Source organism: Leptonotus elevatus, chromosome 22, assembly GCF_054856555.1.
Source record: "Leptonotus elevatus isolate MCC_2025b chromosome 22, RoL_Lele_1.0, whole genome shotgun sequence".
Taxonomy (NCBI): domain Eukaryota; kingdom Metazoa; phylum Chordata; class Actinopteri; order Syngnathiformes; family Syngnathidae; genus Leptonotus; species Leptonotus elevatus.
In genome coordinates, this window is record NC_141260.1 from 3,048,586 (window position 1) to 3,075,986 (window position 27,401).

General features: G+C 41.2%; 1 protein-coding gene and 1 long non-coding RNA gene across 2 annotated transcripts; one reads left to right on the forward strand and one right to left on the reverse strand.

Moving 5' to 3' along the window:
- The first annotated feature begins 855 nt into the window (after nt 1-855).
- LOC147155414 (uncharacterized) lies at nt 856-3,820 on the forward strand. Its single transcript, XR_015092354.1, has 3 exons — nt 856-1,015; nt 2,215-2,356; nt 3,720-3,820. It is a non-coding gene; the product is annotated as an uncharacterized LOC147155414 (long non-coding RNA).
- Nucleotides 3,821-6,346: 2,526 nt separating this feature from the next.
- Nucleotides 6,347-26,523, reverse strand: LOC147155415 (uncharacterized). The gene is made up of 2 exons (XM_086066702.1): nt 26,449-26,523; nt 6,347-7,975 (listed from the first exon to the last, which is right to left on the reverse strand). Exons 1-2 carry the CDS (start codon nt 26,521-26,523, stop codon nt 7,280-7,282), a joined length of 771 nt encoding a protein of 256 aa, XP_085922828.1. The 3' UTR covers nt 6,347-7,279.
- Nucleotides 26,524-27,401: the final 878 nt, after the last annotated feature.

The following is a 27,401-nucleotide window of genomic DNA, read 5'->3' on the forward strand; positions in this document are numbered from 1 at the left end:
GTGGCCATTGGAGAAGGGGTTAACAGACACTTCTTCAGTATGATAATGCACAAGTTACAACATGGTTTCAAACTTGATTGCGGTAGGTCTTAAAGAATCCTAAAGACACTGGCCCAACTCCACTAAAGTTTGTTTATTTAAGTTGCAAGGCAAAATAGAACATAAATGTTAGATAATTGACTCATGATCTTATGAAGGAATTACGTGCACCATCCTGGCAGACAGCTTTAGTTATGGTCAGTGATTATATTGCAAATTATTGTAAATTAATCATTCAGCAAATACAAGTTATCATTCAGCTATACTATGAATAACTAACAACAGACAGCATAGCCATAACACATGACAAATCTGTCAATCTAAAGATTAATACACAATCATAGGCAGGAAATTGCAATCATGTGGTTATTATAACCGTATTAAACATAAAATGGCAAACCCCATTAACATTTTTTTTAATTTTTTATAGGAACCGCATGCGGCACTGTGCTGTTTGAAGGCCAACCAGATCATTTAATTCCTGCCACTTCCCAAGTATTTGCACAGAATGACCTGTTTGTCATGGCAGGAAGAATGATTGGGCATTCTTTCCTTCATGGGGGCCCTTGTCTGTTAGGTATTAGCCCAGCAGTAATTCATGTGTTGCTTGGTAAATCACCACAGACAGCGACAATCATGTTAGAAGATGTGGCAGACATGGACATCAGGGAGACCATACGCCCGGTAAGTACGGTAAAGTGCAAGGTTATCCATTGGAAAACATTGTCATTCAATGAAAAAATATGGACTATACTTTTACTTTTTAAATGTAATTTATTGGAAATAAATGTGCGGTATTTTCTTTTTAAAGCTGTTTGAGAATCAAGAATCTGCTGGAAAGGAAGAAACAAGTGAAAAAAGAGGACTCAATGAGTGTCAGACAACGGCTGTTAATGACCTGGCATTGGCATGGGACATGCCTATATTAACGGCTAGTAACAGCACCTGGCTCCTTCACAATCTACTTCAGCATGCAGTAAGTGTGGCTGACTAGCGTTATATCCATCAAAAGTTGTCCTACTTAAGTGTCTCCTATCTAACAGTATATCATGCTTTGATAAATGTACATTTTACACATTACCTCTGTATATGTAACTGGATAGCCGATAGGCCAATTCCATATTATTACTCTCAAGAAATGTTTCTCGGCATACAATCCTATAGGAGGATCTTTGATGAAAAATGTTTGCGCATGCGCGGTTGGTTGTGTGACAGAAAATGATAGCGGGCTCAGTCGCGCTGTATAGATGAGACGTCAAACAATATCGCCCATTTCAAGGCGAGGAACAAGTCAGGGTGGCTGTTGATCATGCTTTGGAACACCTGAATAAGACTGAAAAAGAAATATGACTTAGTGTTTTTTTATAGCTACTGCACAAACTCGATTTCTTCGTTTTTTAAATCCTCTCCAAATAACAAATCTATAGGCTCAAGTAATTACCGGTAATAAAGTGAGCCTCACAAACCCTGTCAGCATCAACTGGAAACCAGGCTTTGAGCATCAAATTATACCCTCCTGATATCTCGCAGCCATCACAATATGTCACAATGAACATTATGTCACACACGATCCTCGAATATATTTACCGTATTGAAATTGGAGAACATTTGATTTACGATGTTTATAAATTTATTAAACATAAACAAGAGGACTTCAGACATTTTACAACTTGCCTTAAATACATGTATACATTATATGCTTAATGAGGGTTGTAGGAGGAAAATTGTACATTTTTTAATAAATTAATTATAACTAACTCAACAAAAGATGCCTCTGCCAAATCTAATATTGGGGTCTAAAGAACTGAGCGATAAAAGAAAAAAGGGGTCGTCAAAGCAGCACATACTGTCCAGTGTCCACTTGTTAAAAAAATTGTGACCACCTTGCCACACCTGCCTCCCGGCCCGACACTAAGAGCCTAGGAGCTGTATATGTCTAATCTGTATGTATACCTATAGTATATATAGTAGTCTTCTCTCAGGATGGGAGAGGTAAGATGGTCGCCCTGTGGCTCCAATGGCTTGCACGGTGTGTATGGGCGATCGGCTGTACAGCAATATATACAGACCAGTGTTTGAATGTGCACAGAGTAATAATTGAATTGAATTTACTGCATGTATATATTTACTTGGAGTCCCTTCATCCATACCTCACTCACCCCTGTGATACTTTAGGGTGCTCGGCCGAAACTCCCGCCAACTCAAACAGCTGAAGCAAGGACTAAAAGAAACCCTCATTATGCTGTTATTGGAGTCTCGACCCGATGCAGTGGCATCAGTTTTTCCAACAGAAACAAAGTCTGAGTGCAGTGTGGAGGTATTCAATGAAGCATGTCTAGGATTCCAAAATGTCTGTAATTTTCAAAATAAATTTTTTTGCATGGGAATTAACTGGAATTTATGGGAATGCAAACGGAATTCATTAGGTCAAGATTGACCAGATAACTTAATTACACTTTTTTTTAAAGGTTGTGCGAGTTTGAGTGAGCCTGCTCATGGGCATGTTGGGGGGAAGGTTAGGGTTTTCTTTGTGCTGTACTATGGATGTTTTACTCACTCAACGCTTTTGAGTTGCAATGTAATGTATGAAAGGAGCTATATCAATTTTGATTTGATGTGACAGTCTGGCAAAACAAAAAAATATTTATTTTTTCATTAGGGTTAGTTCAAGGTTGCAAAGATGTTTGCCAGACCCACCACCCATCCATCCATTTATTACCGCTAATCCGGAGTCGGATTCACGGGGGCAGCAGCTTTAGGAGGGAAGCCCAGACCTCCTCAGCCACTTGAACCAGTTCCTCCGGCTGGATCCCAAGGCGTTCCCAGGCCAGCCCAGAGACATAGTCTCTCCAGCATGTCCTGGGTCGTCCCCAGGGTCTGCCGCCGGTGGGACATGCCCGGAACACCTCTCCAGGAAGGCGTCCAGGAGGCTTCCGAACCAGATACCCGAGCCCCCTTAACTGGCTCCTTTCCACGCGGAGGAACAGCGGCTCGACCCTGAGTCCCTCCCGGATGACTGAGCTTCTCACCAAATCTCTTAAGGGAAAGCCCGGACACCCAACGGAAGAAACTCATTTCGGCCGCTGTGTGGCAGACACTCGCAAAGAAATTTCAACATGTTCATTATTCCTTTGCGATTTACATAGAATGTTTGGTGCCGTAAATATACTTTGCAAGTGTCTTGAGAACATCTTTGCAACCTTAGAATAAATAATAATTAAAAACTGACAACAAAGAAAAACTCGCTACATGCACAGTCCCTTGCATGCAAACCTTTGACGCACAGTTAGATACAACCTTTAAGCCCATATCCAAATGAGAGGGAGAGTGTTTGCTTAGGGTTAGGGTTATATTATTGAATATTCGTCATCATATGTTCAGTTATGCAAACATTTTTAATGTTTTTTCCTTGTTCCAAGGAAATTTTGATTTGGAATCATTTTCAGTGAACAATTCCAACCTTGAACAAAGTCTGATGAGAAATCAACAATCACATGTTCTCCTCAGCAGGATACACATTTCATTGTTAGGCTGTTGAGACCACAACATCAGCCTTCACACAATTAACACCCATGTGTGGATTGACCATATGTATAAATTAGAGAGAAAATTGTAAAATAGAATGAATTGGTTCAATGCCAACTATGGTGCCATAATGATTGTCTCATTTGCTGTCCTAGGTTGTTTTGGACCTAATCAAATGGCCTGAGGAATCTGGGTTGGACGATGAAGATGGTTACTCCGTTGACTGTAGATGTAGAATAATGGGGTACTTGCGTCAGTTTGTGAGGACAGGTAAATTACATGTTGATATTTGTGCACATTTTGTAATGCATAAATGCAGATTTTCAAATGTGGTTGAAAATCAAGGTTTTTTTAACCATTTTTTCTTGTTTATGAACACAAGTTGTATTATGAGTATTAAGCATAAGCATACACATATTGCTACAAGGCAGAATTTTAATTTATAGATACATCTGTGATTTGATTTTCTTAAATGATCATCCTCTAGCAGGGATCACTTTTTTTCCCAGATGTTGCAGAACCTGTTTTTTTCTCAAAAAAAGACTTAAATTAAATTATAAAAACAGTTATCTAATTGATTATTGTTACTTAATTCCACTTTTTTTTCTCCTTTTTTTTTAGAGTCTCAAGAGAATCTTAAAAGACTCCTGAAGTTCTGGGTGGGATGGGAGATATCCATGCCAGATATGAAAGTGGAGGTGGTGAGAGCGGAACATCCCACGTCTTCTACATGCTTCCAAAACTTAAAGTTACCTGGCCACTACAGCCATTACACAGAATTCAGTGACCATTTAAAGAACTGCATCGCCACAACTGATACTGGTTTTGGTTTGGTATAGATCAAAATCTTTATTTCATTACTTTAAATAATGTAGTTCTGATGTTTTGCTAGATAGGTTCTTATTACAGTTCATTGTCAATTTGTACGAAAAGACAATATATAGCACTAAATTATAAAATGTAATTTAGTGCAGGCAGTTTTAAACAAATAACAGCCCAGAAGCGCTTGGCTAGACCCTACACATAGTTTATACTGTGCATGTAGTTCACTGCAGCCAAATAATGGTCTACTCCCATGCGTGTAGAAGGTCCTGCTGGATCCACAGCAGCATGGAGTCCAGCCAGTTCTTGAGGTGTCAAAGGGCAGTCAGTTTCAGGCACATAGACACAAGAGTCGGTGTTGCTGGACACAAGGCCACTACTCTCCCAGTTTAGGGGGATGTTCAAATCCTGTAGTTGATATGAAAAACAATTCATTGTCTACTGTTTAAAGTAAGTTTTGCTTACCAATTTTTTAAAAGTACTTACAACATCATTAGACTCTTGTACATTATAGTGCAGTCCCATGTGCCACAGTTGGTTCGGGGTACGATTTCCCTCGCTGCTCATGGGATGACTGTCCCAGCCATCTTTAAAAACATCAAGCTGGGCTTGGAGGCGAGGAATGAAGACATAATGGCAGCAGAAAAGGTGAACACTGCTGGACAGGTCCAGGAGATCATCTTCCTCCATTTGGTGCAACGCAGCATAGTAGAGGCAAGTGACTGCTGTGTAGACATCTCGCCAAAGACGTTCAATTCTGTAATGTCAATGTAATTGTGCCCCCCCCCCTTTTTTTTTTTAATTAAAGAAGACATTTTAAACCATGTAAAAAAGTGAATCATATTTGGACAAACAAGCAACTGGGTGCAACAATTAATCAACTACTTGGCTATCCAATTAATTATTTAATCATTTTTGAGAGCATGTTTGAATTGTTCTAAATCCTTTTAAATTTAAGCATTTCAATGGCAAATGTTTTTTTTCTATTATCAACAAAAAAAGTAGTTTAAAATGATAAATGCAGTTTCATAAATGAAACAAACATTCCATTAATTTCAAGTAATGAGAAAGTAAGGGTGATTAAAAAAAAGAACATAGCAGAATTCTTTACCTTTATTTTGTACATTATTACTATTTGTATGTGTTGGAATGTCACCTTTGAAAATTAGATGTTGCATCTCAAGGGGATATCCTATAAAGCTACAAATCAAATGAAAATTTAAAATCATGCGATATTGCAAAAATGAAAAACTGTAGCTTGGACTTGTGTCGTAAATAGCTTCAAGTTTTTAGGTTTTACAAGTGTTAGTGTTTACCACTGGCAGTAAAGACAACCGTAAGTTGCCAATGTTGATTGCAACTGTTACTTGGTCTTTCATGTAATTGATATTTGATGGAAGTGGTGGAACATAAACTTTGTCTTTAACATACCACCACAAGAAGAAAAAAATAAAATCAAACACACAGAGGTTCTGCCAGGCCAATTACAGCCATCGACTGCTAAGTGAAGTTTTCATTCAGTTCATTCTTTTTTCTTTTTCAAATAGGCTAGATGTTGCCCGTGCTGCTGGTGGTGGCCACATTAACCACTTCAAAAACAAGAATAATTTGAATGTATTTACATGTGTCTAACCGGAAGTTTTCTGTGTTGTTGTTGTTATTATTTTTTAATATTGCATAGATTTTGGCGTATTATTTTTTCTTTTTTTTTTACTCACCCTGTAAACTTACAAGGTTATGAATGTGGTAGTTCCATAAAAATGAAGTGTCTTCTAAAGTACCTCTGATTATGCACACTTTTCCCTGCAATGAAGCTGTTTTTGCCAACTCCTCTTGTGGAGAACATCAGCTGGGCTACATCCACATTTTCCACCCCATGGTCACCACGAACCCTTAAGAAAATGTAACAAAAATGAGAACTCCTATTAATTATGCATTACACTTCACTGAAACGAAAACCTTAAAACAAGTCAATGGTTAGAACAGGTAGATTTACACTATTAAGGGTAGGATAGGCTAGGTGATGATGTCTGACTAACCTTTGAGGTAAGCCATACTTCTCAACAGCTTCATTGAAGAAGGCAAGGGTTGTGGAGGCTCTGTTATTATTTGCAACAGCAAGATACATTATCTATGTGAGAAGAATGGAATTGTCCCATTGTGACTTCAAACAACTGTACTTTTTATTTTCAAATGATCAAAGTACGTTAACAATAACAATATCAATTTTAAGTGTCAATTTCAAAGCTCTTAACAAATACAATTTCAATAACCTTTAACAGTCATGTAGTAGTTAAAACAGGATTATATTTAAAAAGGTAAAATGCAACAATAATACTCAATGCAATTGGTGTAATGGCACTTGAGAATATCTCATTCTCTACCTTGCATCTGTTTTAAGAGATTCCATAAGAAATGAGTCTTTATAAAATGTCAACAAAGAAAACATGTAATCTAATTCTCAGACAAAGAGTGCCAGCGAAGTCTTAGCATAAAGTCACAGGTAACATGATGGAGTTTTGATTTGTTACTGTAAGTGCAATTAAAGCTTTTCAACTAAAATGACTGTAAGTAAGAGTATTACAGTACTATTATGTTACCATTGAAGAATACAAATGCAAAGGTGCTCCCAAAGAAAATGAAACCGATTTCTGAGGTAGCCATCCTAAACTAGTACTACAATCTGAAGGTCTTCAAAAACAAAAAACAACTAATCACAATTGAAATGCCTGATTCAATGACAAAAAGTTTAGACGTTTAAAGGGAATATCCAATTATTTATACCTTCCTTGAGAAACCATCGATTCCTCCAAATATCACCATATTGTACCTTCAATGACATTTGAGATAAAGAAAAACATTAGGTATTATCACTTTTTTGCACATAGTTAAGTCATGTACAGGTAATATGTTTTGATTTGAAAAACATAACCAACCTTATAAGTTTGTGGTTTGTGTCTATATGCATCAGCGATCTTGGGCCTGGGACAGAGTATGTTCTGCGAACAACACACCTCAATGCTGACATTCTCAGCACAATTCCTGCTGTGTCAACCCTATGCATCGATGCACGAATCCTCTGCCACTGTACACGATGCCCCTGTGCCCGCAACAATCCCATCATTAATCTGTACCCAGCATGTGGGTTGCAGTGGTGTGTTTGTGACACCAGGTTGTCAAGCTCATCATTAGTCAGTTGACCGTACAAGGCCCTAACAGACATAGCCCAGCTGTTCATGTTTCTCTGCAGCGTCCACCGAGAAACTCCTAAAAGTCTGGCAATGTACGCTGCAGATAGCCCTATGCTGAGGAGCTCCGAAACATATTCCCTACATATTAAAATTTTTGGACAACCAGGTTTTGTTCTCCCCACAGGAACCGTTACATGAAGCTCCATTTCATCTTGGGCAGAGAGTAGACCATGCACATCAGTAAGGGCTTCATACACTTGCTGAGGGATCTGAATTTGGTTAGCTAGTGCACTCAGTAAAACCATGTCCTGTGAAATTATAAATTGTAGATAGTCCAGGTCCAGAGGGGCACGCTCAAGGGCAGCCGATAGTCTGTTATGGAGTTCGGGCCAGTAAAAGATTCAGCAGCAGTTCCTAGAGAGAAATATAGGGTGTCCATAACATGTTTACAATTTTTAAAACAATATATTACAAAGGCAGTTGTTGAGATGTCTTAAACAGATTTGTTTTATTTTAACCAGTGTTTGTTAATTAAAGTATTCATTCATATTGAATTTATTTGTTTCAGATACTGTGTTGATGGATGGTAAACCTGCAGCAAACATGGCAACAAATCGAGTACCGTTTTCATGTGCTTGGTGTAAATGATGATGCCCATATAGAGGTCTATTAAATTAAGTTTAAAAAAAACCTCACACAAATGAAGGTACTTAAAATATCTCAAAATTGTTATAATTGTAAAGAGACTTTTGGGACACTCTGTATAGGTCGTGTGTAATGTGCATTATTATTGATTACATTATTATGCAAACAGGAAGAAATAATAACAAAAAACACACCATTAATGTCAAGACAGTAGCGATATTCCGCTCACCTGCTGCTGCAGCGAAGAGCTGTTGCTCTGATCGGTCATTTTTCTAGAAGGCAAAACAAGATAAAGAACACTATGGAGTCAAATGTGTACATACATAACATCGATTGGGTGCATCTTCCCTCCAGTACCTGTCAATGGCGCATATGTGAGCTACATGAATTTGTTTGTTAGCCAGCTAACTAATACAAGAAATAACAATTTTAACCAACACAGGGGAGCAGCGCACTGCACCATTCTTGGCATATAATGAAGTAGTTTAGTTGTTCATTGTTGTCATATAGCCACAATATTCCAAAGCATGAGATGCAATTACGTCCGTGGCGCCAGAAATGACGATAATGACTAGACTGCTTTAGCATGAAATCAAATGCCAGCTAGCTAGAAAGCTAAATATGTGATGCTAATCATAAAAACAGGTTGGATGACCATCGTTTAAACAACAATATTTGAAAGAATGATGAAGTAACATAATACTTACCTTGTCATAGCAAAAACCAAAAGAGACTGAAGTATTCTTAATATGTATGTTGGTTGGCGACGATGTGTCCTGCTTGTATCCTTCCGCGAGTCCCGCCACCGTCGTTCGCTAAACCAATGAGGTTGCGCTCCAATCCGCTCAAATCCTTCTCACTTGATTGGTCAAAACAACCCTTCATTACACCAGAGCCCGCCCCCTTCTTTACGAGTACAAATCACGGCGCTCTACAAGTACAAATTAGTTTTGCTCCATTTGTAGCGCGACAAATGGAGCAAAACTCACGTCACTGAACAGCAGCAGAAAACCCACTTGTGACTCCTAGTGGCGACTTCTTTGACTACAAGTTGTCATTTCTACAGGTACAAATCACAACTTTTACAGATACAAATTTATAGTTTTTGTACAGGTACAAATACATTTTTGTACAGATACAAATCATGACTTTTACAGGTACAAATTTGTTTTTACCGATACAAATTTGTTTTACACATACACATTTTTTTTTTACAGGTACAAATTTCTTTTACAGACACAAAAAATTTTTTTACAGGCACACATTTTTTTTACAGATACAAATCACGACTTTTACAGATACAAATTTAGACTTTTTTCTACAGGTACAAATTTTTTGCACAAGTTAGTTTTGCACCATATTTACCTCCATATTTGAACGTTGTGTTATCCGGCTGCTGTTTTAACAAGATAGGTAAAGTTAAGTGCTAGACATGGTAGCCTACATGCTAACTACACCTGCTAGCGCTAGCTAGAGCTAGCAGATCTCACTTTAAGGTTTTAATGTGCAGTAAAAGAAAACAAAAACAAAGAAAAGTTTGAGTAGGCTCTAAATCTCAATTGTGTATAGCCCTCGTTGCTACAATATACAGTAAGGTTTTTGTCTATTCTGTCGTCGTTGTGGTGGGGGTGGGGGAGGGGGGCGTCGGTTGTTGAGTGGCGTGTCCTGCTCGATCGTGTAGCGGAGCGGCGCCGATGAGGGATTTTGGAAGTATTTTACACTGTTAAATGACCTTCATTGATTGACTACAGCACACATTTGTAAATTGTCAAAGCTGCCTTTATTTTCCCCCTTGAAAGATTACCGTTGGTTTCTGTAGCGATCGTTTTTTTCACGGCCATCCAGAATATCCATCCATTTTGCCAAACCGTTTCACCTCATGGAAATTAATCTAAAAGAAAAAAAAAGTAACAATGTTATTACAATACCGTTTTCTTTGTTAATAAGTAAACAAGGAAGTCTATAGTGGATCCATTTTTTCTATTGTTGAGGATTTATTGAAGGCTCTGCTCACCCCATCCATTATTTATAATCAATGAACTATACAATGTGTGATGTTACTATACTTCAATTGATGACGGTTTCTTATTTTTATTACAATGACACCACTGCCTCATTAGACTCAATGTACATTTTTAATGTTTCATACACATCTGAGATTAACTACAAATTTTATCTTGAATCTTTTAGCGATCCGCTGAGCACTGTGCGAATTGGAAAGCTGCTGACCGTGATACTTGGATTTCAAACCTTCAGCACCGCCTTGGACTTCCACCTTATCTACCTGCTTCCATCTTGCCCTCAAACAACATAATACATATATAAGATCTACATCACAGAGTCTAGAACGCAAATACAGCTGAACTTGCACTCAACAGCACATTACAAACACTCTAATATCATTACTTTACTATTTTGTTGTGTTTAAATTTATTTTCTTTTTTACTGCCAGTTTACTTTTGACTTTGTCTTGGGAAGTTTTTTTTATTTTCTTTTTGCTTACAGTAAAGGTAGCTGTAGCAGCATGCCGCGGAAGGGGAAGCGTTCCGAGGCAGCCAAGCGCCGATGGAAGAAGCTGGACCTTGCTGCTCCGGAACTGAGCCCAAACATCGCACCCCAGCAGGTACTTATTTTATTTTATTATACTTATAGGCCTCTATTCAATTCTGCACTTGGCGGTGGTGTATTCTGTGTTGAGTTATTTTGAGTCACACTGCTAGGTCCTCAATGTGCTGTATATTTTGTTTTCAGCCTCGGTCCCCACCCTCTGCCACCAGTGATGGGACCACGATGCAGTCTCCAGTGAACAAGGTACGAGTTTCGTGCCATATTTTAATAAGAGTTTATAATTTTTTTATTACTATTACACTTTTTTTTAATATCCTAAACATTTGCAATGTGTATTTAGAAGGCCAGAGTCCGAACTTCAGCTCCAGCCAGTCGGCTCGCCACTGTGGACGCCCGCTCCCCACCGCATACCTCTACTGTGGCTGCCCACCAGGTATGTTCCACAGCAGGCAAAATGCAATTAACTTTGTTAATGTGCAATACACATTATTTCCGGCTACAAATATAGAGTCAAGCAGAAAAATGTAAAAAGCAGTCTGTGTATTCAAGACACTCAATAGTAATGTAAAAAAATCCTTTATTAAAAATGGACTACCAACATGTTTCAACACAAGATTGTCTTCACCAGGGCATAGTTTGACAAATATAGTGTATGACTGAGCGATATTTGTGCATTGCTTTATTCATGTCAAACTAATTCTGAATTTAATTGTGATGAAGTCTGTTTTTAACAAGATTTCAAAAATTTTACTGATGTCGAAAATAAACTCACTAACATTGATCACAAATTTGTGAGATGCCGAGCCCGGACACAGATATTTCACATGGTTTCTTTTAAGTTACATAGACCAGATGTAAATAATAATAACTAAGACGGTTATATTTAATAACTAATGTTTTGTTTTAGACTTCATGTCTATCTAAACAGTGTATGTCATTGTTTTGTCATAAACATATTTCTATATACTTCCTTTATACTATAATCTAATCTGGTACAATCTGCTGCCTTTCTGCTCATGTATTTGATCAGAAAATTCTAGCAAAATTGAGCAATTGTGACTGCATTTCAGACACAAACAAAAGTATCAGTTAAGTCCTTGAATCTCTTTTGTGATTAAGAATTTCATTAATAAACCTGGCCTGAATTAACATCACTTGTATGTACAAAATACCTGGTCAATTTAAATTGAAACTAATTTAACCATTACAACCCATGTTTGCTTTTTACTCTGCATTATGGTGACTGCACATGCCTACAATTGTGTAATGTCTATGCTTTATGTTTTAGGTGTCCCCTGTTGGTGCCAAGGCTCTGGTACCAGGTCAGTCATAATTTTAATTGCTTTTGCAGCAGTTTTACAATCGATTATTTTAAACAATTCCAATATTTTGCAGGTTCATATACACTCAAAGTGGAACATGTACTTGTACTGTGCATTGTCAGCAATTGAAGTTGAGACTTGACATGGTATTCTGTGTGTGCATCATTTTAGGCAGAGGCACTGGCTGGCGCCACAGAGTTCGGGAATGGCCAGTTTCAGCTGTGACTGGGCGGAGGCACAAACTGGTCATTCCAGCACTGAACCAGGACAACACGGTATGTTTTATAATCAACTCTGCCTTTATAACAAATTAACAACCTTCATTTGTGTCTATTTTTTTAAATTACTTCTTTCCTTTTTTCAATTACTACTTTTTTTTTTCTTTTGCAATAGTTTGTCCTGGTTGTTGGTGACTCCCACCTGCGAGCCATTGCCGATGGGGTTGTGAAGATGCCGGAGGGACGTTTCTCGTTTGCCGTGATGTCCACCCCGGGTGCCAGGGCCTCCGAGTTGCGTGCTGAGGTGCTGAATGCTGTTCTGCCTCGGTCACCCGAGGTGGTCTGCATTTTGGCTCCCAGCAACAACTTGGGCCGCCCCATCGCTGAGGCAGCGGCTGACTTTGGCCAGTTCTTGCACACCGTCTGCAGCCGCTGGCCCAACGTAAGTTCACACATTTCCTTTATATAGATCATACATTTACATTTCAAGTATGTACTTGCATATGTCAAATATGTTCTGTTTAAAATACATTTCAGCCTTTTCCCGTAGTTAAACAGTTAATGAATATTGAAGGATGGAATACGATTGAAAGTTCATCTTGCTCCAGATGTATATTTTACAGTTTTAAACTTTGTGCAGGTCGTTGTGCTGGACTTCCCCCCTCGTCTGAACGTCGAGCTGGCCCAGCAGGACCTTCTTCGCCAGGAGTACAACCGGGTGGCAGCACTTATGGGTACGTTTCATGTTGAAAATTGTTTTCACACACAAAGTGTTCTACTTTTCTTTAAGTCACCTCCTGATCTGATTTCATTGGTGTCTCAGCGGGGGACTCTTGGGCTAATGTTTTTTTTTTCTTTGTTACTGTAGGTATTCGCTACCTATCTGTTGCTGGCCACTTCCCGCTGTCACATCTTCACTTGTGGTGTAGAGACGGGGTAAGTACATTAATTGCTGCAAAAAACAAACAAACATTTTATTAGTGCTCCTCCTATCAAAAGTATGTTTGTAGATGTATAATATTTTTTCTGATCATGTCTGGAAGGTACACCTCAGTGACAGCGATGGGATGTCGGTGCTTGCGCGGTTGCTGTGGGCTGCCGTCAACCTGCGGATGGAGAGGACTGCACCACCTGCACCGGCTGCTCCTCAGCGTTCGCCACCAGCTCGAGTGTTCAGACCAAAAGTGGTTGTTAAGGGTGAGGTCACTGCGCCTCAGCCTTCCAACCCTTTTGACTGGACACTCGTCGGGAAGGCCAAGGAGGTAAACGCAAGCCTAACATGTTTTTGAAAACCTCCTAACATGAAAACCGAAAGTTTTCCTGCCCAAGGAAACAAGCCGGTGGGATTTTTTGCCGTGCCAAACCTCGAAGCCATGGCCTTTCCCGTTCAGTTCCCAACAGGACAGAATTCACTCGATGAGGCGAGAGAAATTAAGCTGTCACCCAGTTTGTATTTCAATGCAAGGTTATTCTCCGTTGACACTCGATTTGCCAAAGATCAAAGTTACCTTTTCTTTGCGCAGTTTGTGACAGAAACGCATCTGGCCACCAACAGCATGTCCATTCAGGCCCGCAAGGGGACAGCCCTCACTTGGGATGGGAAGAAGATTTCAAACCGGATGCTTCAGGACAAAGACGAACTGGAGAAGCTCATCCAAAGAGAGCATGCGATGCGCTTCATGCAGCCCTTGAGAGGCACGCCGGCTTTTTGGGAGGGTGCCCTTAGGGACCTCCATGCAATGACCAGGCAGTTGGGCAAGCCCACATTCTTCCTTACCTTTTCTGCTGCGGAAATGAGATGGCCTGAAGTAATCGAGGTCGTCAAAGCGCAGCAAGGCGAACAAGGGGACTTTTCCCATCTCGACTGGAATGCCAAATGCGATGTTCTTCGCAGCAATCCGGTCACAGTGATGCGCCTTTTTGAGAAAAGGATGGATGCTCTTATGGCATTCATCCTGTCTCCCGCACAGCCCCTCGGTCCGGTAGAAGACCACTTCTATCGTGTGGAATTTCAAGCCAGGGGAAGTCCGCACGCTCACATGCTGCTCTGGATTAAGGGTGCGCCAGTCATCGAAGAACCCGACCCCAGATGTTGTCAAGAAGCCGTTGACTTCATCGACAAGTACATCACTTGCAAAATACCAGACCCGATTGATAGGAAGCAGGCGGCCAAATCGGCGCGCCTCACCGAAAAACAAAGGGAGGCTAAAGAAGAGCTCAAACGCATCAGAGAGATCCTCATGGACGCGGATGTCCCGCAGGACTTGCCGGAGCTTCTCAAAAAGGCCAATTTGACAATGGACAGCTACAAGGACAGCGTCACTAATCTGACCTCCGGAATGGTTGTCATGTTGAAGCGTGCTCCAACGGAAAGCTGGATCAATGCTTACAACCCACATCTGCTGCGGGCATGGAACGCCAACATGGATATTCAGTACGTGCTCGATGACGTCGCGTGTCTCATGTACATGATGTCGTACATTTCCAAACCGGAGCACGAGATGTCCGAGTTCCTCACGTCTGTCGTCAAAGACTTGAAGACAAAGCCTCTTGTCGACAAAAAGGACGAGATGAGGAAAATAATGGCGGCGTATTCCAAGCACAGAGAGGTGAGCGCTCAAGAAGCGGTGGCGCGGACATGCAGTCTCCCTCTGAAGAAGTGCTCGCGCAGCGTAGTTTTCATCCAGACTGCTGAGGATGGCGTGAAATTGAGTCTACCCATGAGTAGACTGAGGACCATGCATCCGGACGCAGACAACGTGTGGATGTCTGGTCTGCCAGACAAATATGTGGCAAGACCTAGAACGGCAATGTTTGAGCGGATGTGTCTCGCCGAATTCGCATCCGAATACCGGGTCGTCTACGGTCAGCAGATTGAGGGCAAGAATGTCATTCCCCTCTCACACGGCAAGGGATTCATCCAGAAGCGGATTGGAAAAGATGCCGTCATCAGATTCACTCGCTTCTCAATCAAAAAGTATGCTGAGAAGTATTACAGGACCCATCTTAAATTGTACCTCCCCCACAGAGACGACGCCGAGCTCAGGTCTGAAAACCTCAAAACGTACGAGGAGTTCTACGGTGCCCGGGAATCAAAGTTCGGTCGGGTGCGGGCTATATTCGACCGCAATCGGGGGCGGTACGAAGGACGGGGAAAGACCGTGGACAATGCCTTCGAAAAATTGAAAGAGCTTCGTGCGGTTCTCAACGCGTGGAGCACTTTTGCGCCGGAGGTAGAAGCAGAGCGTTTGGAGTGTGCCGCCGAACGCGAATCTAATCCGTTACAGGAAGACCCGCAAGATGAGGTTCCGGCCTACCAGGACGCTCCTGGTAGCGGCGCGGCCTTGCCGGCGTTTGAGGCGCCAAAGTTGAGCGCCGAATTTGTGAGGAACATGTACCGCAGTCTCAATGAAACGCAAGCGTCCGTCTTCTACGCTGTGCGCGAGTGGTGTTTGAAACGTGTTTCGGATCGTCTCCTCGAGCCCTTCTTTTATTTCATCTCCGGAGGAGCTGGCTGTGATAAATCGCATGTCATCAAGTGCATTTACCAGGAGGCCAGTAAGATTCTCCGCCAGCTTCCCAGGTTCCGCGACGAAGCGGATATGGCCAAGCCTGCTGTGCTGCTGACGTCGTTTACTGGCACGGCGGCTTACAACATCTCAGGGAAAACGCTTCATTCCCTCTTGAAACTCCCCAGGACTCTAAATCCTCCTTACCAGGCGCTGGGGAATACGTTGGACGCATTGAGAGCAACCCTTTGCAGCGTGGAAATTTTGATCATCGACGAGATTTCCATGGTCTCCAAGGAACTGCATATCTTTGCCACCAATAAAGAGGTGGATAGGCACAATGCAGCAACTGTGGCTGCTCTCAAATTGACTGTGGTCAATATTCCCGCAGAGGACTACAGGAAGAGCCCACGGTCGGGGGCGATGGTCACCGTGACCAAAGTGATCATGGGGTCGAGAAGGGATCTACCGGATGCTCTTCAAGCTGGTGTAGGAGCACGGGTTATGCTTCTTCGGAATTTGGATGTCGAGGACGGATTGGTGAACGGGACCTTTGGCACAATAGGCAACATTGTTCAAAGCGCCCCAAAGGGGTCGGCGGAGAAAGTGACCTTGCTCGGACTGAGGCTAGACAATCCCGAAGCGGGCCAGAAATTAAGCAAGAAAATTCTGGGGCCGACGGATGACTTGGTCTATATCGAAAGGTCGGAGGAAAACCTGGGCATAAAAGGCGTGGTCAGGCGGCAATTCCCCATGAAGCTTGCCTTTGGATGCACGGCTCACAAAGTGCAAGGCATGACGATGACCTCTGCAGTGGTGTCTCTTAAGCGTGTGTTTGAACCTGGAATGGCCTATGTTGCCCTAAGCCGCACGACGTCACTTCAGGGATTGAGGGTCATAGACTTTGACGAATCCAAAATCTATGCCAATCCCAACGTCACGACGGCAATGGACAGTATGACGCGCGCTTCTTTCCAAAGTACAAGACCACTGTTGTACTTTTTCAAAATGCCGCAAACTGCTTTTCCCACCTTGACCATTGTTCATCACAACACCGAGGGGCTTCCATCTCATATTGACGACTTAAAGTCTCATCATGAGTTGAGGCTGGCAGATGTCCTTTGCCTCACTGAAACTCATTTGTCTGGATCCTTCTTCCCCATCCATCCATCCATTTTCTGTACCGCTTGTCCTCACAAGGGTCGCGGGGGTTGCTGGAGCCTATCCCAGCTGGCTTCGGGCAGTAGGCGGGGTACACCCTGAACTGGTTGCCAGCCAATCGCAGATCCTTCTTCCCCCCCTCCCTTGCAACTGGAGGGATGCAGCACTTTTGTGCGCAACAGACAAGTTTCGTATTCAAATAGACTGGACGTGGCCCAAAAAGAGGGTGGCGGAGTCGCAGTCTATTATCGCGATTGTCTTCGAGCGGAGCCCCGTCGGTTTATTCGGAATGTGGTTGACCTGGAATTTGCTGTCATCAGGGTTGACGCTCCCGTCCAGGCTTTGATAGCTATGGTCTACAGGCCACCCAGTCTTGGCACATTTCTTCCAAAACCTTGGAAGTCTCTTGGATGCCTTGGCCGTGATGGACTGCCAGCCTATTGTTGTTTGCGGAGACTTTAATGAGGATTTGCTTTCAAAAGGGAAAGAAATCCATTCTGGACTTGTTTCAGTCCAGAGGCTTTTCACAGCTGATCACCCAGGCCACAACTGGAAAGCAGACACTGATTGATCACATTTACATATCTCGCCCAGATTGTTGTGTTCAATCAGGCGTTCTGCACACTTATTACAGTTACCACAGTCCGGTCTACTGTGTGTTAACTTCTTGTGTCAGCTCATTGTAGATCGCAAGGGCACCATTTTCACAAGTGTGCCTTTGCAAATGTTATTGAGCCTTTCATACCACTGCTCAAAAGAGGGGGATACTGTACTTTAATTTGTAAAGGCCGAAAAGTTAAATCCTTTGCTCGTTCAAAATTTGTGTCATAACAGAACTACACTCAAAATCAGAGCGGCCAATCATTTTTTTTGTAGACATATTTATCATTTAGTTAGTTCTAAACGTATTGAGCTTTAAATTGAATTTAAGACATGGGATATGTCATTTAAGCGCTCCCTTATTTTGAGCAGTGTTGTATGACGGTACTTTTAATCAGTGTGCTTTTCTGTTAGCAGGACATCGTGCATTTGGACTTGAATGTTTTGTTTGTCCTTATTGTGATTGTGACTACAACACAATGAAAAGTGTTGGTGTCAGTGAGGTACTGCGATGGTAAGGGATGAACTGCAATGGTAAGGGATGAACTGCGAGGGTAAGTGATGATTGATTACTGAATTGATCTAGGCAAACATTGAACACTCATTTTTCATTTTCACATGCAATACAGGTGGATGGAGCGCAGCAAGGGGCGCTACTTGACATGGCCAAGGATATCAAGGTTGTTATGTCCGGTACAACTGGTGGAGAGAAAAGATGAAAAAAGGGATCCCGCAAACGTAGACCAAAATGATTTATTCTACAGGATTCCTCACTGAAAAACCGTCACATGTGTATTGAATGAGTATTTAGATTAAGTTTTAACTGTTCAGTTTTGCTGCCTATTTTCTAACAACTTGTTCCTTTGTGTGCTCAGGAAAAGATGAAGATGCTGTGTAACAAAGACCCAAAACGGCTCTTTTAAGAGCCGTTTTACATGTACTTTGGAGTAATATTCCTGCAATATTGATCAGCACCAACATGCCTTTTAATATGCAATGTCAAATTTAAACACTGCATTCATACTGTATTTGCTCCATGATACAGTATATTGCATTTTATATTTTAGTTAATCACTTACACTATAAGCAAGAAATTAAACTGATTCCCTTTTGATATGACTAAAATGTCAATCAAGACATAAGGGAAGCCATTACACATGTAATAACTGCAGTTATTACAAATTGTCCTGAACTCTATTCCTGCTGACACAAATTGAGAGGTAAAGTACACCAACATTTGGCAAACAGTTCAGAGCATGCATCTTTCCACCTTGCAAGAGTCAGCAGGCCCATTCAAAATTTTTCTAGTATTATTCTTCTTCTTCTTTTTATTATTTTTTTTAATCTTCCACCGATTTTTCCGCAAGGGAATTCCCAGTTACCATGGCGACGCTATTCCCAAAAAACTCCCAAATAAAGTCCCATAGGAATGAATGGGAAACCGAAAGAGATCAACTCCAATCAAGCACCTTTTTCCAAGACACGCTGCGCGCACATACGTTGACCGACCGATATGAATTTTAGCTCATTTTGTTGGAATTTTTGTCATCTTTAGCTCAGTGTCAAAAAAAAAATTAAGGAATGAAAGCTCTCCCCCCTGTGCGGGTTCAAAGACAGTGAGCAAAGGGGGAAAGTCGCCTATTTAGAGTGTGACTAATTAAGGCTTCAGTGACGGGAACCAAAAAATCTATTTCCAAAAGTTTCACTTCAACTCGTCACCATGGCCACAATCTTTGCTCACTAGACATCAAATTGGCACATTTTGTAGCCATAAGCCTCTGCTTTCTGAAAAACTAAGTTTTATTTGGCTAAGGTGTCATTTAGTACCTTTATTTTCACTTTAAGCGAGGAGAAGTCGGACTATTTCGATCTCTTTTCAATGTTATTTTCGCCGTTTTTCCCTCTTCATTTTCGATCAATCATAAGTTTTCAACCTGCTCCTAAATTGGTCATTTTTCATCCGATTAAAAAACTGAGAACATGCTCGCGTACCCCAAACCCTTGCCGTTCTAACGAGCCATTTCTGGAATCTGCATCTTCAACCGTTAGGTCGTGAGAGGCTTTTGTTTGAGGTGAGCGTATCCTATACAAAATCAATGGAATGTGGGTGCGTGACGTCTCGCAACAAGTTAAAATCAAATGTGTGTGCGTGAATGATCTGTCGTTTTTGCATAGCAACTGCCTCAGCCAATCATCTCTCACTGTTGAGCTCAACTCAGCCCCTTTTTTTCTTGGTGTACTCAAGGCTTGGCCTATATACGACTACTACTATTGCAAATACTATTACTACTACTACTATCTTGGCCAATTGATTAGGTACACCCAGGATTCTGGTCAATTAATTAGGTACACCCTGGATTCTCGCCACTCCGCCCACCCAGGGCGGCGGCCATCTTGGCCAATTAATTAGGTACACCAAGGATTCTCTCCCCTCTGCCCACCCGGGGCGGCGGCCATCTTGGCCAATTGATTAGGTACAGCCAGGACTTTTCAGTCACAAAATGTTTTTATTTGATTATTTTCCAAATTTGTAGCGTGACTATTACTGTGTTTTTTGCTGATTATGGTTTATTATTTAATACTAAAACTTGTCCATTTCCTTTGCTAAAGTAAATGTTTTCTTTTGTGATATTGATGAGTTCTTCAAGATGCACAAACAGTGACTGTGCGCATGTTGTCTCCACAGTTTCCTCAGGGCACACATAGACATATAAAAGGAATTTGTAAGATGTTAATAAAATTTGGTTAATGGTGTAAATCAACAAATTCAAATTGGAAGGTTCATTTAACTAGATTGTTTTATGTTCAATATACTTTTAAAAAAAAATCAGTGACATGTACAATGTAGCCAATAAAAAAATATATAATACTGGATATTTTGTAGAAACATTTCATCACTTGTAAAGATTTGTCTGTGTTGAATAATTTAGACAGGTGATAATTGCTGAAATTAAAATAACAGATTAATCAGATTTTTTTAAATGCATAGTAATTAAAATATGTGTCACTCCCTTAACACTGAAAACAAAGATATGAATTAGACAATGGTTGGTTCTTTTTAGTGGTTAAAAAAGTGGATGTTTGAATTACAATTTTTATCTTTTTATATGTATTTATTTTTTTATGTTGATGTGCAAAAAACACATACAATTGGTCAAGCAGCGCATCCACCACCAGACAGCCTGTCCTGTATGTAGCAGTATGTCCTACTCGCAACCCGCGAGTGTTGTATGACACAATCCGCATTATTGAACCTTGCAGCTGCACGCAGCGCAGTTGCCCCCTTAAACTGGTCTAATAATGGAAATTTGGACGTTTGTGGATCAATTCAGATTTGTCCCCGTCTGAATCAGAAAGAATCTGAAATTTTCCCACCCCTAGTGTTAACGTCATGACGGCTTTTGACATTTGGTGAATCAAAGGTTAATATAGTACAGAACGTTGAAAATAATGCAGAACTAAGAAGCACGGTACCAGTCCTCTTCGGGATACTTTGGAAAGCGCACACACCAACACACGCAGTGTGCGCTGATGAAAACAAATATGGATGACCATCATCTTGTCACGAGGGTGGTGTTTGAGGACCCAAACGCAGGGCAGCAGAGATGAGGAGGCACAGGCGAGCTCCAAAAAAAGGTTTATTTTAATCGAGCAAAAACAAGGAGGCAAACTAGGCACAGGTCAAAAAGAACAAAACAGAACAAAGTCCAGACCCAGAGTGGGGCTTGACATGGCAAGACATAAACTGATTGCTGTAGTTGCTGCATAATGTCTAACCAATAATTTGAGCCGAGCTACGTTATAACTACAGTATAAGGATGCAATATTCATCAGCCTACACCTGCCACCAGCTGATATCCAATACACCACGTTTTACAATTATTCTCTTTTTCTTTCACCAAATACCTAATGTATAGATAACGTAATACTGTACACTAGGCATGGGACGAGACAGAAATCCCACGAGACCAGATGTCTCACAAGAATGAGTCCACGAGAATGAGATGAGATTTGTAACAAAAAGATGGCTAATATAAATCTTCCAGTTCAAGGCAACGACGAGTCAAGTCGTCATAGGCCGTGACACGCTGCCGAGAATAACTTCAAAATAAGAGCCTAGCAAGGCATTGATGTCCATATATTATTGGTATAGTAAGGTTTATTTTGAAGATGGCCTTCTCACACCGTCATAAAAAAGTTGCTGCGACTGTCTTCCTGACAGTGTACGCTAAATGTGACCTGCTCCAAAAAAAAAAGGGTCCGCATGACGGTGCCATTAGTTTTGAGTTTGGGGCAAAAAAAAAAAAAAAAAAAGATAGTTTAGACAAAAATGTCGATTTTGAAAATTTCCAAAAAATAGCTTCCTTAATGTCTCTATTATTATTTCCCAGCATCATCAAAGTTAAATTTGTAATAGAAATGAATGAAAATAAGTCATTATTGGAACAATTTGGGCAACGTGTTTTTAGCTAGTAGCCCGTCTCGGAAACCTGCCTCAAAATAACCAAGAGTTCCTCGCCTCTAACGTCACTTAACAAATAATTTATATTAATGGAAACCAAAAAAAAGTAAAAAAATAAATAAAAATACACCATAATGTGACCCTTCAGCATGAAAGTGAACAGAAGACACACATCATAACAACGGCATCCAACATTGGAGTAGAACAGCTAAATGTCATCAGTCCGGGGCGAAGGTTTGTAATCCAAACAGTGATAATCTCCAATTCTGGGATCTCTTTCTTAAACAAATATATTTCTACTTTTAATTTAAATGAATGGATTCATGAGCTAAAGCATTTCACATTGGCGAGGGTGAAACTCAAGCGAGAAGCCAAGCAGTTTCCACCAGAGCAGAGTGACAGACTAGTATAAAAGTTGTTAAATACATTGTATGTAATAATGTAGGCTAATGTAATAATGTATTGTATGTAATGTATATATTGTACATAATGTAATAGGGCTGGGTATCGATTCTAATTTCCTCAATCGATTTGATTTCGATTCACAGGAGTTCAGTTCGATTCGATTTAGATTTTTCCCAATTCGATCCGCTTCGATTCAATCAATATTGCTTAATTATGGAACATCAATTCTTCTTAAAAATCAAGGGAATGATTAAAAACGCCACAAACAACTTTCAAATTAAATTATTTTGAGGTCGTAACTGGTTAAATGATTTAGTTTAATGAAAGTAACACAAGTTTTAATCACTTAAGTGTTACACAAACATTGATGAAAATATTTCCATAATTCTAATTTAATAATTCTAAATAAAGATTCTGAATGGACTCAAAGTTCAACCAATTAGGTCTTTCATAAATGTAAAAAAAGACTTTTAAATTAATGTGAACAATATGAAACAAGTGAAGTGTACAACTTGAGTGGGTTACAAAAACTTTCCAAGAAAACAGTAAGATACCTAAAAAATGGCCTTGAAAATTATATTTTCTTAAAATAATTGATTCATGGTTTTATGAATCGATATCAGGCTCAAAAAGGAAAATCGATTCAATATCGATTATTCAATTTTTTTTAAACAAATTTCATCGTGCCAACATTAAAATTGGTGTAACTTTGTATATTTTTTAGGTACGCCCATGTATTTAAATCATTTTAAAGGAAAATAAGTGTAGAATTTGAATATATGAATATCTAAATTTGTATTTATTTAATTTTTTTCTTAACCAATTAGCACACTTTTGTCACAAATAAGCAGATTTATGCCTCGGAAAAAAATACATCTCGTGCTTTGCAGGATGATAAATCTCGTGTCATTCTAATCCCGCAAATTCTCGTATTACGAATTCTCATCCCATCCCTACTATACAAAAATAAAACTGGGATATTTAACATGTTTTTCTCTTTTCGGATCGGTAACCTTCCACATCTATACTTTGCACATTGTACACCATAAAAAACACCGACAATGGAAGTTCAAACACACAACTGTCCAAATGCATTCAGCCAAAAGTCTTTAGTGAATGTCTAGGTCTTAGATGAAACCGGTTGTAGCTGCTGCATATCTTACCAATAATTTCAGCCTAGTTACATTAAAACTACAGTTTAAGGATGCATTGTTAGCAGTTCATCCATCCTCGCCACTAGCTAATATCCACCTCATGTTTTCCATTATCCCATAGATACAGTTGGTTTCACTTTTTTTCTCACCAAAAACCCAATGTATAGATTAGGAAACACTTTACATTCATAAACTAAAATTGAATACATTTTACGTTACTTAAACTTTGCACATTCTACACTAGAACAATATCTACAAGGGAAGCTCAAACCCTCAAGTGCACACTGTCCCCAGCCAAAAGACTTTAATTATTGTGTCTCTCAATGTCTTAGATGAAGCCTGTTGTAGCTGTTGCATAATTTACTAATAGTTTAAGCCTAGTTACGTTATTACTACAGTAGATGCATTACTCGCAGTTCATGACACGACGTGGCAGATTTAGGACTCAGACGCAGAGATAGGAGTTTGAGGCCAAGGCAGATATTTATTAAACAAAAACAGCTAATATCCACCTCATAACCTTTGTCATTATCTTATAACCAAAGACATTTTCACTTGTTTTCACCTAATGTATAGATAAACAAAGTAATGCTGTACATTCCTTTAGTATAATGAAATAAATAACATGCTTTTCTCTTTTATTTACTTTTCAGCTACCAACGCCCCAGGTAACCTCCCACACCTCTTTGCACATTGCGCACCAGAATAATGATTTGCAAGGGAAGCTAAACACACCCATTTGCCTCCAGTAATAAGTTGTTTGCGAATGCCTAAAGGTCTAATGTGAAATCTGATGTAGTCTAACCATTAATTGGAGCCTAGGTTAGCTATACGTTATAACTACGGTGAACAGATGGATTATTAGCAGTTCATCTGGCTGCCACTAACTAATATCTACCTCACAACCGTTGTCATTATCTCATAACCTAAGTCGTTTTTTTCCCTCCAAATACTCATGTATAGACAAGGTAATACTGTATATTCCTCAAGTATAATGGAATAAATAATGTTTTTCTCTTTTATTTACTTTTCAGATGCAAGTAAGTCACCAAACCTACACTTTGCACATTGTACACCAAAACTGCTATCTACAAGGGAAGGTCAAACCCTCAAGTGCACACTGTCCCCAGCCAAAATACTTCAGTTATTGTCTCTCTCAAAGTCTTAGATGAAGCCGGTTGTAGCTGTTTCATAATTTACTAATAGTTTAAGCCTAGTTACGTTATTACTACAGTAGATGTATTACTCGCAGTTCATGACACGACGTGGCAGATTTAGGACTCAGACGCAGAGATAGTAGTTTGAGGCCAAGGCAGGTATTTATTAAACAAAAAAAAAAAACTCCTCGTTTAGAGGGAAAAAACAAAGGCTATTAAAATGTTAAACTAAAGGCGCTCCAAAAGGGAGGATGTCTAAACTACAAACAAACCAATATCACTCCTTAACTAAAACTATACAGGACAACAAGGCTGAGGACTGACTGGCTCTGACGAAAACACTTAGGCACAAGACAGGGGAGACGCAGACTATTTAACACATGTGGGTAATGGGAAACAGGTGGACACAATCAGGATTGACACTAACACCACATGAGGAAGGGCAAGTGACCTGAAACGAAAGGAGTCAGAATTTTCCAAATAAAACAGGAAATGACAAGACAACCTCACCGCGGTGTGTGACAGTACCCCTCCCGACAGCCTAGGCTGGTCAGGATGATCCCTATAGAAGTCCTCAATTAGAGAGTCATCCATAATGAAGCGGGAAGGAACCCACTGTCTCTCCTCGGGCCCATACCCCTCCCAGTCCACCAAGAACTGCCTGCCCCGGCCACGATTGCGGACGGCCAGCAGTCGCTTCACTTTGTAGACGGGGCCCCCATCCACAATCACAGGAGGCGGCGGGCGCGAGGGAGCCGGAACCAGGGGACTCTCCTTGACTGGCTTGACTTGGCTCACGTGGAACATGGATGAACACGAAGGGACTGAGGCAGGCGGAGACGGACAGCGGCCGGGTTGATCACCTTGGAGATTGGGTACGGACCCACAAACCGTGGTGCCAACTTTCGGCATGGCACCTTCAAGTGGAGGTTCTTGGAGGACAGCCACACTTTATGCCTCGGCTGGTATGCTGGAGCAGGTCTCCTCTTTTGATCAGCTGCTCGCTTGACTCTGTCCCTCTGGCGCTCCAGTACCTGCCGAGCGGCTGCCCAGATGCGATGGCAGCGGCGGACCAAGGCATGGGCAGAAGGAACAGAGGCCTCAGACTCCAGGTTAGCAAAGAAGGGGTGATCGTAGCCAAAAACACATTTGAATGGAGTGAGTCCTGTGGCAGAAGTAGGCAGCGAGTTATGGGCAAGCTCAACCCAGACCAGGTGTTTGCTCCACGTTGAAGGATTCTGGGAGACTAGGCACCGGAGACCGGTTTCTAACTGTTGGTTGAGGCACTCAGACTGGCCGTTAGCCTCAGGGTGGTAACCTGAGGTTAGGCTGGCTTTGGCTCCGACTAAGCGGTAAAACTCCCTCCAAAAGCGAGACACAAACTGGGGCCCCCGGTCCGACACAATGTCTCTACGGAACCCATGAACTCGAAAAACGTGGTTAATCATGACCTCAGCCGTTTCCTTGGCTGAGGGAAGCTTAGGCAAGGCTATGAATCTGACCATTTTAGAAAGTCTGTCGACTACAGTGAGAACTGTGGTTTTACCTCGGGAGATGGGGAGTCCTGTGACAAAGTCCAGGGATATTTCTGCCCATGGTCTGGAAGGAATGGGAAGGGGCTGCAGCAGGCCCATGCGTGATCTGGTGGATGACTTATTTTGGGCACATACCGAGCAGCCCTCGATGTACTCTCGGACCTCCGGCTCCATGGAAGGCCACCAGAATCGCCGGGAGATGGCGTACATTGTCCGTCGGACTCCCGGATGACAGTAAAGAAGTGAAGTGTGGGCCCAACCACACAGTTCGGCAAAAGGATGGTCTCTGGTTCCTTAGCTACAGGCTCGGGGTCATAGAGACGAGACAGGGCGTCGGAATTGACGTTACGAGACCCCGGCCTGTAAGTGAGAGAGAAGGAAAAACGGTTAAAGAACAGCGCCTACCTGGCCTGGCGTGGGTTAAGTCTCTTGGCTTTGCGTATGTATTCCAGGTTCTTGTGATCGGTCCAGACCACAAACGGATGCTTCGCCCCCTCAAGCCAGTGCCTCCATTCTTCCAAAGCAATTTTGACAGCCAGAAGCTCTCTGTCCCCAACATCATAGTTACGCTCTGCCTTGGATAGTCGTCGTGACAAGAAGGCACAGGTACTGTGACTGGCTTGAGTGGCTCTGACGAAAACACTTAGGCACAAGACAGGGGAGACGCAGACCATTTAACACATGAGGGTAATGGGAAACAGGTGGACACAATCAGGAATCAGGGTTGACACTGACACCACATCAGGAAGGGCAAGTGACCTGAAACGAAAGGAGTCAGAATTTTCCAAATAAAACAGGAAATGACAAGACAACCTCACCACGGTGTGACAGTTCATCTGGCTGCCACCAGCTAATATCCACCTCATAACCTTTGTCATTATCTTATAACCAAAGACATTTTCACTTGTTTTCACCTAATGTATAGATAAACAAAGTAATGCTGTACATTCCTTTAGTATAATGAAATAAATAACATGCTTTTCTCTTTTATTTACTTTTCAGCTACTAACGCCCCAGGTAACCTCCCACACCTCTTTGCACATTGCGCACCAGAATAATGATTTGCAAGGGAAGCTAAACACACCCAT

What these genes read in the sequence shown, in the direction of transcription:
- LOC147155415 (XM_086066702.1), bottom strand. Translation starts at nt 26,523, where the DNA reads ATGTACGCCATCTCCCGGCGATTCTGGTGGCCTTCCATGGAGCCGGAG. An exon ending in AGTACATCGAGGGCTGCTCG is followed by an intron (nt 7,976 to 26,448) that starts GTATGTGCCCAA and finishes TGCTGCTGAATC; the next exon opens with TTTTACTGGCCCGAACTCCA.